Source organism: Phascolarctos cinereus, unplaced genomic scaffold (genome assembly GCF_003287225.1).
Source record: "Phascolarctos cinereus isolate Bilbo 61053 unplaced genomic scaffold, phaCin_HiC Scaffold_1;HRSCAF=81, whole genome shotgun sequence".
NCBI classification, from domain to species: domain Eukaryota; kingdom Metazoa; phylum Chordata; class Mammalia; order Diprotodontia; family Phascolarctidae; genus Phascolarctos; species Phascolarctos cinereus.
The window spans coordinates 263,330,071-263,344,819 of NW_027555514.1; the positions used below are offsets into that span (position 1 = coordinate 263,330,071).

The window sequence follows — 14,749 nt, forward strand, 5'->3', positions numbered from 1 at the left end:
AATGCGATTATGAAATGCCCCACCACCTGCTTATTGGTGCTCCAAGCCATATTTCCCTACCTTGGCTAGAATAAAAAGATACACAAGGGTATCTATGTTTGAAATTGTATATAGATATAGATATAGATAGATTTGTGAATAATTGCAGAGACTATAAAATAGTCTTCCCTTTTCTTTTTTCTTTTCCCTTTTCTTTCGGGTTCTCTAAGAGAGGTGAATGGATTACAGATAGGGACTATACATGTAATTTTTTTGATATAGGGAACTCCTAGATGAGGACACTCTCTCTCTGCCAGTGGAGGTTGGCACCTCCTCTGGGACTTGGCCAGGATCACACAACCAGCATGTGGCAGAGGTCAGACTTGAACCCAGGTGTTCTTGGTCCCTAGGGTTAGTTCTCTACCTCCTATACCACCCTGCTTCTCAAAAGAAATGAAAAGGCCATATAATGTTACTTAGAGCTGATCGCTGAAGGGAAAGACTCTATTCAGATGGAGCTGTGGTCTCATCCATGTGGGCGTTCCTCCAAAAACACGTCACAACTCATTCATGCCTACCCATCTTGTGGCCTCTTCTCCATGTCCTTCTAGAAATTCCCAGAGAGGCTCTACTCAATGAGCTAGGCACCTTCCTTCCCTTCTGTTGACTTTGCAAGGATAGTAGTATGCCTCGCCCTTCCCTTGTGACTAACCCATCTTCTCCTTTTATTTTTTTTCTGATGACATCTTATATTCCACTTCTCCATCATTCCTTATTTGTAATGGCTTGCCTCCAGATCCCAGCAATCACGTGGCTCTGGTTGCCCTTTGTTTGATACTCACTTCTGATTTTTTTGAGACTATAATGTTGTCACATGACTGTCAGCCAGTTGATAAAACAACATAGGTAGACAGATGATGGGTGTGAAAAAATATGGACCTGTAACAATACCCACTAGCAATATTTTCAGTGTCTAATGTTTTCAAATTGTACCTTTGGAGATGTAACTAGAATTCAAAATCTGACTGCTATCATTCACAAGAATGGAAGGAATTTCCATCATAATCAGCATAATTTTATTTTCCTAGGTGGTCCTTAAAAATGTTTTGGGAAGGAGTAAAGAAATATTAAATTGCCAGGACCTGGTTCTTTTTCTTAATTAGCAAGTTCTTCCATTAGGATGTTAAATTCTTTATGCTGAGTGAAGTGAGCAGAACCAGGAGAACATTGTACACAGCAACAGCCATGTTGTGCAATGATCAACTATGACTGACTTAGCTCTTCTCGGCAGTTCTAAAAGGCTTGTTATGGAAAATGTTATCCACATCCAGAGAAAGTGCTACGGAGTCTCAATGCAGATCGAAGCATACTATTTTCAGTTTTTTTTCTTAGTTTTCCCATTTTGTTCTGATTCTTCTTTCACAACATGACTAATGTGGAAATATGTTTAACATGATTGTACATGTATAATCTATATCAGATTACTTGCTGTCTTGGAGGGGGAAGGAAGAGAGGGAGAGAGAAATTTGGAATTCAAAATCTTACAGAAATGAATGTTGAAAATTATCTTTACACATAATTGGGAAAAAATGCTATTAAGTAAAATAAAAAGAATGTTAAGTTTTACAGTTACAGTGGCACCTGCCTGTGATCCCTGTTACTGGGGAGGCTCAAGCTGGTGGATCAGGGAACAAGAGGTCTAAGCTACAGTGGGCTAAGTCATTGGTTTTTCCACACTAAATCCATTACCAGTATGGTGGAGTCCTAAGGACAGGGTCCACCAGGCTAACCAAGCTGGGGCAAAGTGATCCACGTCATAAAGAAAGCAGGTCCATGCTGATCTGAAGTGGGATCAGTCTATGAGGGGCAGTAAGAGAGGAGAGGAAAGCAGAGGAGAGGAGAAGGAACAGAAAGGAAGGGAAAGGGAGGGGAAGGAGGAGAGGAGTGCAAAGGAGAGGAAGAAATATTCCTTCAGGGCAAGCGTTGTAAAAGATTGTGTCCACACCTTAGCAGAGTGCCTAACATATAATAAATATTGATTAATATCAAGAAATCTTGAACTTTGACCATATAAGATTTTTTCCTGTTTACTTTTCAGGTTTCCCTCTCCAGGGGAATTTTAAGTCTTTCTTTAGAGCCTTTTAGAGGTCTAGATGGTGCAGTGTTATAGAGCGCTGGGCCTGGAGTCAGGAAGATCTGAGTTCAAATGCAGCTTCGGACACTTACTAGCTGTGTGACCTTGGGCCAGTCACTTAACCTCTGTTTGCCTCTGTTGTCTCATGGAGATGATAACAGTGGGTACCTCACAGGGTTGTTGTGATTCTCAAATGAGAACACTGTAAAATGCTTAGCTCAGTGCTTGACACATATAAGCACTATATAAATGTTTATTCCCTTCCAATCCCTTTTTTATAAATATTCATTCAGTTCAGGTCAACAAGCATTAATTAAGCACCTACTATGTGCAAGGCATCGAGAATACAAAGATGAAAACAAAATAGTCCTCATCCTAAAGCAGCTTATACTCTATGGGAGCTTAAAAAAATCCTCCTCAGCTACATCATTCTTTATTCTTTCCTCATTCTTTAGGAATTATACTTTTTTCATAGAACCACAAACTGTTAAGTCTAGAAGGGACCATATTTCTTCTTCTAGATGAGGAAACTGAGGCACTAAGAAATTAAAATGACTGTCCCCATTCAAACAGGGATTGGCTAAGTATTTGAATCTTATATTCAATGTCTGGTTTTTTTTTCTTGGTGTTTTTTTTCCCATAGTTGCAGTCGTTGTCACCAGGTACAAATCCAAGGAACTGAGTCGCAAACAGAGCCAGCAGCTGGAACTCCTGGAAAGCGAGCTTCGCAAAGAGATCCGTGATGGTAGGCTCATCTATTCCTTTTCAAAAGGCAGCCTTCCATTTCTGACCCAGAGACAGATGCCGAGATGAGTTAAGTTTTGCATAGAGCCAGAAGACAGCATAGCAATGTTTGGTGCCTCCCCCCACCCCCCGTAATTATCTCATGCTTTTCTTTAACAAGCACTGAGGTCGTGGTTAGCATTAGACGGACAGCTCCGAGAGCATGTCTCCTGTTTGTTGAGTTTTAATATCTTGCTCTTGGGATTCTGTTTTTGCAGGATTTGCTGAGCTGCAGATGGATAAATTGGATGTGGTAGATAGCTTTGGCACGGTTCCCTTTCTGGACTACAAACACTTTGCTCTGAGAACTTTCTTCCCTGAGGTAAAGGAACATTGATCAGTGTTTGAAAGGCTGAGTCTGGAATAGTAACAAGGAGGGGCATTGCTAACGTAAAGGTTCCTAGTGTTGTTTTTCCACAGGAGGCTGCAGATAATGTGTTGCATGGAAGAGGGGCATAGTCTGAACTGAACTGGGAGCCGTGGTTATTAATTGTATCGATAGGTGGCTAAGTGGTACAAAGAATAGAGCCCTGGACCTGAAGTCACGAAGAACTGAGTTCTAATCTCGCTTCAGACACTTTACTATCTGCATAACCTTGGGCAAGTCACTTAACCTCTGTTTGCCTCTGTTTGCCATCTGCAAAATGAGGATAATAATAGATTGTTGTGAAGGTCAAGTTTGTAAGGAGCTCAGCAAATCTTAAAAACACTTTATAAAACACTAGCACTTTTGTAATTGTTTAGTTATTCTGGTCACGTCTGACTCTCTGTGATCTCTGTGACCCTTTCACAGAGAGTTCTCCAGCTCATTTGACAGATGAGGAAACTGAGGCAAACAGGGTGAAGTGACTTGCCCAGGGTCACATGACCAGTAAGTGTCTGAGGCTGGATTTGAACTCTCGAAGATGAGTCTTGCTGTCTCTAGATCCAGTGCTCCATCCACTGCCCTGTCAAGGTGAAAGGGAGCCCCCAAAGACTGTTTCTCAGAAACATTCCTTTATCTGCTGTAACGCTCAGCCCATGCCAAACGAGAGCTTGTCAAATGCTCCCAAGCTGCTCTTGGCCAGAAGCCCAGACATGTGCAGTAAACACTTTTCAGCCTCGCCACAATTCTAGATTTGAGCAATAGGATGTATGAGGCAAGCTTCCAGGGGCTGGGCTGCCCCCATAAGCCACCCATATTAGGTTTTTCTAGTGATGGACCTTTGGATGAAAAAGGACACCAGTAACCCTTCAACCTTTTGCTGCAGTTCAGGGTTTTTTTTTTTTTTTGGTTTGGTCTTTTTCCTAGCTTATCAATTATTCCACTTAGTTTTCTAACATGTCCCCTTATCACCAGCCATTGGGGATGACATATGGCCCCTACTGGTTATCTCGGTGCCATTACCAAAGTTGGGTCCCATGCCTGGAACCCTGCCCCCACACCTCTTAGGAGTCCTAGTTTCCTCAAAGCTCAGCTCAAGTGACAGCCCCAAAAGGCAGCAAATCTCTGCCTCCCCCAGTCATCTCAGGCTCTGGTACCCTCCCATTCCTAAATTACTTTGCATATTCAGTTTTCTGTGCACATGGACATAGTATTTCCCCCAGTAGAATGAAATCTCTTTAAAGGGAAGGACTTTTTGTGATTTTGTCTCTATTGCCTGTATCTAGCATATATTAGGTGCTTAATAAATGGTTCTTTAATGTAGGAAGGAATGATATAAAAAAAATGCCTTGACAGGCCTAGAAAGTGGTATCAGAACTGAAATAGAACAGAGCAGGGCACCTGTGGGACACATATTGACTTAGTTTTAAATATATTACCTATGTTTTGTAATATTTTTATTTATTTTGTTAAATATTTCCCAGTTACATTTCAGTCTGACTCAGAGAATGTTTTTGACATGTCTGAGCTAGGATATCGGGCAGCAGAAGAGAGAGTTGGGTTTATGGACCTGTCTCTTGCCACCCTCTTCCTTTCCCCTCCTCCTTCCCTCTCTCTTTCTTCCCCCTTCTCTCCAGATGGCAGAATGGAAGCTTTTTGAAGACAGGGAGTATTGTGGGATTTTTTTTTTTGGATTTTCAGTGCCTAACATGGTCCATGGCAAATATTAGGCATTTAATAAATGCAAATGAATTAAGGAATGACTGAAAGCCATCTCCTGGGATTGCATCCTCGTCACTGTCTCTCAAATATCTGAGGTCCCGGTTAAGAATATAATAGCAATAGAATGACAATTTCCTGTCCTCCCCAGGAACTCTTTTGATTTGGGCAGCTGATGAGAATGCTGTAGATCTGATTCCATGACCCCAGTAATATATTTGCCTAGGTTTCCCCTAATTTAGTCACCTAAAAGCAAGATGAAGAAATGACTGGGAAGGCAATCTAACCTGCAAAAAAGCTTATTAGTTCAGAGGGCACAGGGATGGATACACCATATTGGTGATTAGGGAGAACAGGAAGAGGCATAAGAAAGCGAGCTGATTTAACAGAGGGCAGTGCATAATCCTGGAAGCCCCCTGGGATCAGCAGAAAAAATAGAAGCCAGTCTAGCTCATTAAGGAAGAACACCAAGAAGCAGCATACATTTGTTGGGGAGGAAAATCAGGAAAGCCACAGCGAGAGAGAGACAGACAGAGAGAGAGAGAGAGAGAGAGAGAGAGACAGAGAGAGAGAGACAGAGAGAGAGAGAGAGAGAGAGAGACAGAGAGAGAGAGACAGAGAGAGAGAGACAGAGAGAGAGACAGAGACGGAGAGAGAGACAGAGACAGAGACAGAGAAAGAGAGACAGGAAGAGAGAGAGGGAGGAAGGAGAGAAAAGGGAGGGAGAGAGAGAGAGGAAGGGGGAGAGACAGAGAGAGACAGGAAGAGAGATGGGGGAGAGAGAGAGACAGGGAAAGAGAAAGGGGGGAGGAGAGAGAGAAGGGGGAGAGAAGGGGAGAGAGAGCAAGGCAGAGAAAGAGAGAAGGAAGGAGGGGGAGGGGAGAGAGATGAGGGAGGGAGGGAAGGAAGGGGAGGGGAGAGAGAGAGATGGAGGGGGGAAAAATGGAGAGGAGGAGAGGGAAGGGAGAGTGAGAGAGAGATGGAGGGGGAGAGAGAGAGACAAAAAGAGGAGGAGGATGAGAGACAGAAATAAATGAGAGAAAGGAAGAGGAGAAGGAAAGAATGGAGGAGAAAAAAAGGGAGGAAGGGAACTACAGCTACGATGCAATGTAAAGGAAGGCTACATGATGTTGTAGAAATAGCTCTGGGTCTAGACTAGCCCCTGAAGTGATCAGAAGCTGGCTCCTGAGCTGAGTTTTGAAGGTGTGTGAGGGCAAGAAACCAAGATGAGGGAGGAGAGCACGCAGCATAGGCTGGGAGATTGACCTTTGTGTGAGGGACAGTTTGACTAGAACATGAAGCACGGAAAAGGGAGTAACATGTAAAAAATCTAAAAAGGTTGGCTTAGACTGATGAGGAAGAAAGACCCTCTAAACCACAAGGTTTGTATTTGATCCTAAAGCTAATACAGAAGCACCACAGTCAAGTCAGGTAGCATTTATTAATCACCTACTGTATGCCAGGCAGTGTGCTAAGTGCTGGGGATATAAAGAAAAGCAAAAAATAAAAATAAAAAACAGTGATCAGAAATTTACATTCCTTTGGGCAGAGCACCTTAGGTAAGGGTATTGCACTCCCTGTGGACAGAGGAAGGAGGAGAGGAGAGGGGTGGAAGAAGGAGCTGCATTGACCAACTGGAACTGACCAGTTGGGTTCCCAGTGGGGCAGCTCATAATACTCGCTGGTTGTTGGTTGTCAGAAGAACAACCGGTGTAAAGGCGTAGGCTGTGTCTGAAGAACAGGAAGGATGCCAGGGTCACTGGATTGCAGAGTACGTGAAGAGAAGTGAGGGGCGAGAAGATTAGGAAGATAAGAAGTGACCAGGCTATAAGGGGCTTTCAAAGCTGGACAGAGAATGTGATATTGGGTCCTGGAGCCAGTGGGGCACCACTGGAATTGATTGAGTTGAAGGATGACTGGTCAGACCTATCCTTTGGGAAGATCATTTCAGCAACCATGTAAAGGGTGGATGGGCAGCTAGGTGGTGCCATAGTGGATAGACCCCTGGGCCTGGAGTCAGGAAGACTCATCTTCCTGAGTTCAAATCTGCCCTGGGATACTTCGTAGCTGTCTGACCCTGGGCAGGTCACTCAACCCTGTTTGCCTCAGTTTCCTCATCTGTAAAATGAGCTGGAGAAGGAAATGGCAAACCCCTCCAGTATCTTTGCCAAGAAAACCCCAAATGGGGTCACGAAGAGTCAGAAACACCTGAAAAACAACTGGACATCAGTGACAAAGAATGGATTGGGGTACCAAGAGACTTGTCCGTTTGTAAGGTGATGACAGTCTGCACTAATGTGGCCGCTATGTCAGAGGACAGAAGAGCATGTATAAGAGAGAGGATACAAAATTAGAACTGAAAGGACTAGGGTTTGGAGGAGGAAGTGAGTGGTCAAGGATAATGCCTAGGTAGCAGATGGAGGTGACTGGGAGGAGGGTAGTGTTCTCGACAGTGATGGGAAAATTGAGAAGGAGACAGGACTTGGGGGGGAAAGATAATGAGTTGTGTTCTGTACATGTTGAGTTTCTGATGCCTTTATTAGGACATCCAGTTTCTAATTGTCCAATAGGCAGTTAGAAATGTGAGACAAGGGGCAGCTAGATGGTGCAGGGGATACAGCACTGGGTCTGGAGTCAGGAGGACCTGAGCTCAGATCTGGCCTCAAATACTTGGCACTTACTGGCTGTATGACCATGGGCAAGGCACTTGGCCCCATTGTCTAGCCAAAAAAAAAAAAGAAAGAAAGAAATGTGAGACTAGAGATCAAGAGAGAGGTTAGGGCTGCAGGAATGGATTTGAGAATCAGCTGCATGAACATGATAATGTTTCTGACAAGATCATCGAGTTAAAAGGTACAGAGGGAGGGAGGAAAAAGACCCAGAACAGAACCTTGGGGAATCCCCTACTATTAGTGGCCGTAGTATAGATAAAGAGACTGGGAAGGAGTGGTCACATAAGTAGGAGGAAAACAAGGAGAGAGCAGAGGGGACAGCGAGGCGGTGTAGTTGATAGAGCGCTGGGCTTGGAATTAGGAAGATTCCTCTTTCATGAGTTCAAATTCACCCTCAGAAACTCACTAGTTGTGTGACCCTGAACAAGTCACTTCACCCTGTTTGCTTCAGTTTCCTCATCTGTAATATGAGCTGGAGAAGGAAATGGCAAACCACTCCAGGATCTTTGCCAAGAAAACCCCAAAATGAGGGCACAGAGAGTGGGAAACAACTGACAACTACAGGAGAGAGCAGAGTCACAAAAACCTAGAGTGAAGAGAGTATCAAGGAGGAGGAGGGTGATCGATAGTGTCAGAGGCTGCTATCATTGTTTGTGACATCAGGGAGGTGATGCCATGACTTGGACGTGAATTGGATTTAAATGAGGGAGGGCTGTGCAAAGCCTCACTTTCTCCTCTGGAGCCTTCTGGGCACAGTGGCCAGATTTTGATCAATTAGACTGGAGATGGCCTCTGTTAGAGGCTGCAGAGAGATCAAGAAGGATAAAAATTGAGAAGGATCATTAGATTTCACAATTAAGAGATTGTTAGTAACTTTGGAGAGAGCAGTTGCAGTCTAATGATGAGGTCTGAAGCCAGACCTTGGGGAGTCAAGACAGTGAGTGGACAGGAAGGAGAGGCACTGATTGTAGAAGACTTCATCAAGCCCCCCCAAAAAGGGGAAGGGAAAAACAGGACAATAGCATATGGGGATGGATGGATGGATGGGATGGATCAAGTGAGTTATTGTTGTTGTAATTGTTATTTTAAGAATGGAGGAGACATATTTGTAGGCACCAAGGAAGCAGCCAGTAGAAAGAGAGAGATTAAAGTGAAAGTCAGAGTAATAGAAGGAACAGTCTACTGGAGAAGACAAGATGCGATGAGATCACTGGGGCATATAGAGGGGCTTGCCTTGGCCAGAGGAAAGGCTGCATGTTCACATGAGCCAGGGGCGAAAGAGAGACTGTGAGGGAAGGGATGAGTAATCTGAGAGGAAGAACAGGAAAGAAGAGGGAGCCAAAGAATGACTAATTTTTTTTCAGTGAACTATGAGGCAAGATTCTCAGCTAGGAGGGTGGGGAGTAGGGGAGCCATGGGAAGTGTGAGAGCAGATGAAAGGTGGGGATAAGCCGCTATGGGGAGTGGGATATTGAATCGATTCAGGGGATATGAAAGCATTGCCTTACTGCAGTGAGAACCCAATTGAGTATAAATTTTGAGCAAACTCAGTCAGCATAGTTTCATGATTCTCTCCAGTTCCATTTAGCAGCATATGAATAGCAGCAAAGTCAGAAGATGATGAGATGAATCTGAGCCAAGATGACCAGCAATATTTTAAAATGGCAAGGGGCTCCACTACAGCAGATAAAGTAAAACTGAACTGGTTCGCCAAAGACTCGAGATTCAGAAGGGAAGACAGCTAGCCAGTGCAGTGTTGATAGCCTGGGAAGAATTAAGATTGGAAATCATGGTGAGGATGAAGATGGAGTTAGGGGTCTTAAGACAAGGGGAATGAAAGATAATTATGGAATGACAATAGATCATGACCAGATAAAGGAATTGCAGGGATTCACGAACATGGATGTGGAGCACGTATTGGGTGGTGGCAAGATCAGTTCAGATCTGGGGAAGATGAAGGAGAATATGAACACACTTATAGGTAGTACCTTTGGAGACTGTGTCACTGAGGCGGAGTGAAGAAATAGATCACAGGAAATGAGTAAACTGAGGAACTGGAAAGATAAGAGTGTCTGAGGGAATATCAGTATGTATGTTGGTATCCCTTAGTGTAGGTATTGGGAAGGAGAGAGATGTCGAGCCAGCTAAACTCTTTGTGGAAGGAAGAAGAGTAAGTTAGTGGTCGATAGAAAACAGCTACCAGAGTCTTGGTGAAATGATAAATGTGGATTGAAGGAACCTCAAAGGACAGAAGGATGGTGGTAGAAGAAGTGCCCGGAAGGGGCAATGAAGAGCAAAGCATAGTTCCTTCCTTCTTGTTGTTATTGTTGTTGATTTTGAGGCAATGGAAGTTAAGTGACTTGCCCAGGATCACACAGCTAGTAAGTGTCTGAGGCCAGATTTGAACTCAGGTCCTCCTGACTCCAGGGCCAGTACTCTATCCACTGTTCCGCCTAGCTGCCCCGAGCAAGGCATATTTCGACTCCACCACAACCAACGAGCCAGAGGGAATAAGTGAACTTACAGCCACCACTAGAAAGGGTGGCCAGGGTTGCTGGGAGCTAGCAAAGACGGAACAATGAATAGTTCCAATCCATCCTCTGACTTGCATGACATTGCCAAGTACCTTCACCCCTCGGAGGTTCACTTTCCTCAGTAGTTCAATGAGGGGCTTGGACTAGATTGCTTCTGAGTCCTCCAACTCTAGAGCCATGATCCAGAGCTTCTAGAGCAAGGGGAATGACAGAGTCAGATCTTGGGAAGATGAAAGAAAATATCAACATTCATAGGCACTAGCTTTGAAGACTGGTCAAATTCTCATTCACTATGGTGCAATGGATCGAGTGATGAGCCTGAAGTCAGGAGGACTTGAGTTCAAATCCAGCCTCAGACACTTTCTAGCTGGATGACTCTGGACAAGTCACTTAACTCTGCCTCAGTTTCCTCATCTGTAAAATGAGCTAGAGAAAGAGATGGCAAACCTCTCCAGTATCTTTGCCAAGAAAATCCCAAATGGGGTCATGGAGAGTCAGACACAACTGAAATGACTCAACAGCAGTCAGCTTTGTGAGAGGTTCCTGAAATTCCCCTCAGTAACAAGGCCCTTTCTCAAATGGTCAGAAGCCTCAGGGAAGTCCACAGTCCACAGTGCTTACCGCCATTATCACCCACCCAGCACTCGTCTTGAGAATTCCCATCCTGGGGGTCCATTAAACTGATTCTCTTTTTGCCTTACCCACCAAACAGTTCCATTTTCAGTTGTTTTTTTTTGGGGGGGGGGTTTGGCTAGGCAGTGGGGTTAAGTGACTTGCCCAGAGTCACACAGCTAGTAACTGTTATGTATCCGAGGCCAGAATTGAACTCAGGTCTTCCAGAATCCAAGGCGGTGCTCTATCCACTGCACCACCTAGCTGCCCTCATATTGGGCATACTCTTAAGGAATCTGAGCAGTGGCTAGATTATAAGAATCTGAACCAGTTGTGTTCTTTTTAATTCTATTTCCTTTTTGTTTGTTCTATTGAAAATTGAAGAAGAAATGTGAATTGGGTCAGGCCTTCCACAAGATCGAGGATCAAGAGACCTGGCACATGGGAAGTTCAAAATTCACATTTGAAATTCACAGCTGGACTTCCTTCTTCAAAACCCCAAATCTGCTTTTACTCTCCAGCCGCATAAAGTCAATTCAGCAGATAAAATAGTAATAGGAACTAGAAAATGCAAACCAAGCTTCATTTTTCTGCTTAGAAATATGGGAGATGATGCTCCAAGTATTCTGAGTACTTCTGCAAACCTCCTTGTGCTGGGAGAACTTGACTTAAAATCGTACTGGGAACAATCCAGATTTTTTTTTTCATCCTAATAAAAAGGGAAAACTACTTGACTTTTGAGGTAATGTTTTCAGATTCAGAAACATTCTCCTATCCCCCATATTTCTTGTTTGTTCCTTTTCCAATAACTTTTTTTTAAAATATCAGTTGGGTTTTTGATTCATTTTCTAAAGAAAACACGTTTCATAATTAATTATCACAGGGTCATAGAGTCAGAGTTTAAAGGACCCCTCAGAAGTCACCTATTCTATTCATTTCTTTTTATTTATTTATTTATTCATTCATTCATTCATTCATTCATTCATTTATTTATTTATTTTAGGCAATTGGGGCTAAGTGACTTGCCCAGGGTCACACAGCTAGTTAGTGTCAAGTGTTTGGTCTGAGGCCGGATTTGAACTCGGGGCCTCCTGACTTCAGGGCCAGTGCTCTATCCACTGCGCCCCCTAGCTGCCCCAAAATAATTTATTTTAGAAGAAGTGATGTGGAGGGAGCCAAGACCTGGGATTGAGTCCCCCGTCGGTTAGATCCTGGCTATTTGACTTTGGGCAGGGCATGATCTTTTAGTGGCCCTGGGCAAATCTCTCAGACTGAAGTCAAGGAGGAAATACTGATCTGTGTGGGTAGAAGTTGTTGTTCACCAGGGACCCCCTGCACCTACTCTATGAAATCACACCTCCATTCAAAAAAAAAAGGAATGAGTCAGACTCTGACTGTGGCTTTTGTGTCTGTTGTAAATCAGTTGGTAAAGATCAGAGGATGGAGTGGGGGAGGAGAGGCAGAGGAGAATTTAGAACTCAAATGTTGAAAAAAAAAGACTGAAAATTGTTTTTACATGTAATTGAGAAAAAATAAAATATTAAATTAAAAAACAGAAATAAAATTACTTTCTTAAAAAAAATCAGAATCATTGATTTAGAGTTGAAAGAGGACCCACAGGCTGTCTATTTATCTAGTCCAACCCATTCATTTTGTAGATGTAGAAACAGAAACCTAGAGGCGAGAAAAATCACGTAGGTGATGAGCTGCCAAGCTGAGATGCACGCCCAAGTCCTGTGACTAAATACAGTATTCTTTCCACTTCTGCTCCAGAAGAGAAACTTTGGGGTCCACAACTGCGCAGTTGTTAACCTCTACTTTTGAATACTGAGGATGAATATCATTAACTGTAAAGCACAAGATGAGCATCACCAGGGGTGGGGTCTGAACTCTGATTTTTGGTTATAAGGAGATGGTGTAGATGAAGGAGTGTGTAAATGGGAGCCATTAGCGGTGATAAGCAATACCTTTTATCTGCTTGATCTCAACTCTTGGTGTCCGTAGCTATGGTCTGGAGTTATCTCGTCACTCTTCAAAAAATAAATTAAAAAATGAAGGAATGAACAGATGGATAAATAAATAAATAAACGAGAATAATGAAGTGGCTCTTGTTCCAACTGGAATATTCAGTTGTGTCCCATGAATCCCGAATGATTATTTATTATGCATTGTAAGGGTTTACAGCAAATATAAGCCCTTAGGCCCGTAAGATTAGCAAATAGTGTCATTCCTTTATTAAAATTGACTTTGGTATAATAAAATGGGGTTTTCATTTCCTGTGCATCTCATGAATAATATAAGTATCTTCTTCTCCTCAGTCAGGTGGCTTCACCCACATCTTCACTGAAGACATGCACGTAAGTAGCTAAGTTTTTGCTTTTTTTAGCCAGGAGACGGGCATTCATTTAGGCAGAATAACCCTACCTCACCCCCAGCATCATCATCATCATCATCATCATCATCATCGTCATCATCATTAGCAGCTCAGAATTGATCCATTGCCTTTTTTTGGTACAATAAATTCAATATTAAATTAGCAATTCATTGGTTAGCTAATCCCACCATGAATATCCTGTTTAGCTTTATTCCCCCGAAAAAAGAGATAAATAAATTTGTGTGTTCCAGAGCCGAGACCCGGGAGAAAAAAATGAAAGCCTCACTGCTCTGGATGCATTAATCTGCAACAGAAATTTTCTTGTTACTGTTATTCATACTCTTGAAAAGCAGAAGAGTTTTTCCGTGAAAGACAGGTATGTAGAAGCCAAACCACCTTGGTGTGTCTTCCATACTTCATAGGATCAGAGATTTAGAGCTTAAAGGGAACTTTGTGGTCATCTGGTTCATTCCTTTCATGTACAGATGGGGAAACTGAGGCCCAGAAAGATGAAGGGACTTGTTCGAACTTACAAGTGGCTGAGCTGAGATTTGAATCCAGTATACTGGGTTCAATATATATATATATATATATATATATATATATATATTCAATTCAAATATGTATATTTGAATTACATATATCAAATATATATATTTGAATCAATATACTGTGATAACTCTCAAAAGAACTATGATGTCATCAACAGGGATACTGCCTCCACCAATGGAGATGTAGCCCCTTCCATGCCTTAGGGCGGGGATTCTTAATCTATAATCTACAGATTCTCCCATCGTAAATTTCAAGGGGTCCATGAACTTGGATGAGGAAAAAAGAAATGACGTATTTCCTTTCACTAGCTTTTGTTTTTATTTTATTTTATGTATTTAAAAACATTCTGAGATGGGGGCCATAAGTTTCACTAGAAGGTCAAAAGGATCCAGACACAAAAAATGGTTAAAAAAAAAAAGATCCCTTCTGCCGTGGAGGTATTGAGAATTACTGTGGCCAAAACAGTTCATCCATTGGGCAAATCCTGTGGTGATGAGTCTTTCCAAATGTAGGTAGGGTGGTCCTTGGGCAACAGTCCGTTTCTGGGCACCTCTCCAGTTTCATCAAATCTGGCTTGTTCCCATCCATTCAGTCTATGGGCCAACCAAAGTAGCCTCACACATGGTACCCCATCCTCAAGCCCTTATACCAGCCGGCACCCAAGCCTGGGACGCCCTCCCTTCCCAGCTCTGCTTCGGGGAATCTTTGGTTTCCTTCAGTACTCAGCTCACTCGTGCAATCCTCTGGAAGCCTTTCATCCCCACCGCTGGTTGCTTGGGTTCCCCTTTCCCTCTACACCAAGGGGACCCTGTTTATGTGTTGAATTTGCCTTATCTGTGCATTGCACGTGTGAACACGTCTCCCCTTTCAGAATGTGAGCCTTTTGAGGATAAGGAGGGTTTCGTTTTTCTTTGTCACTAGTGCCCAGCATATGATACGTCCTTAATAACCGAGCTCCACTGTCCTAGTCTTTGCGAATACAACTCTGGTATACCACTCTGAGACATCAAAGTCAGAAATTAGTGA

General features: G+C 43.1%; 1 protein-coding gene across 2 annotated transcripts in view; it reads left to right on the plus strand.

Annotated features, from left to right (window-relative positions):
* The window catches only part of PLXNC1 (plexin C1), a 229,315-nt gene that overhangs the window by 134,405 nt on the left and 80,161 nt on the right, over positions 1–14,749 (plus strand). For both annotated transcript variants that reach the window (XM_021006436.2, XM_021006435.2), the window contains exons 16-19: positions 2,757–2,858; positions 3,115–3,218; positions 13,116–13,154; positions 13,423–13,547. In XM_021006436.2, coding sequence (XP_020862095.1) covers positions 2,757–2,858; positions 3,115–3,218; positions 13,116–13,154; positions 13,423–13,547 — 370 coding nt within the window. The remainder of the gene's footprint in view (positions 1–2,756; positions 2,859–3,114; positions 3,219–13,115; positions 13,155–13,422; positions 13,548–14,749) is intronic.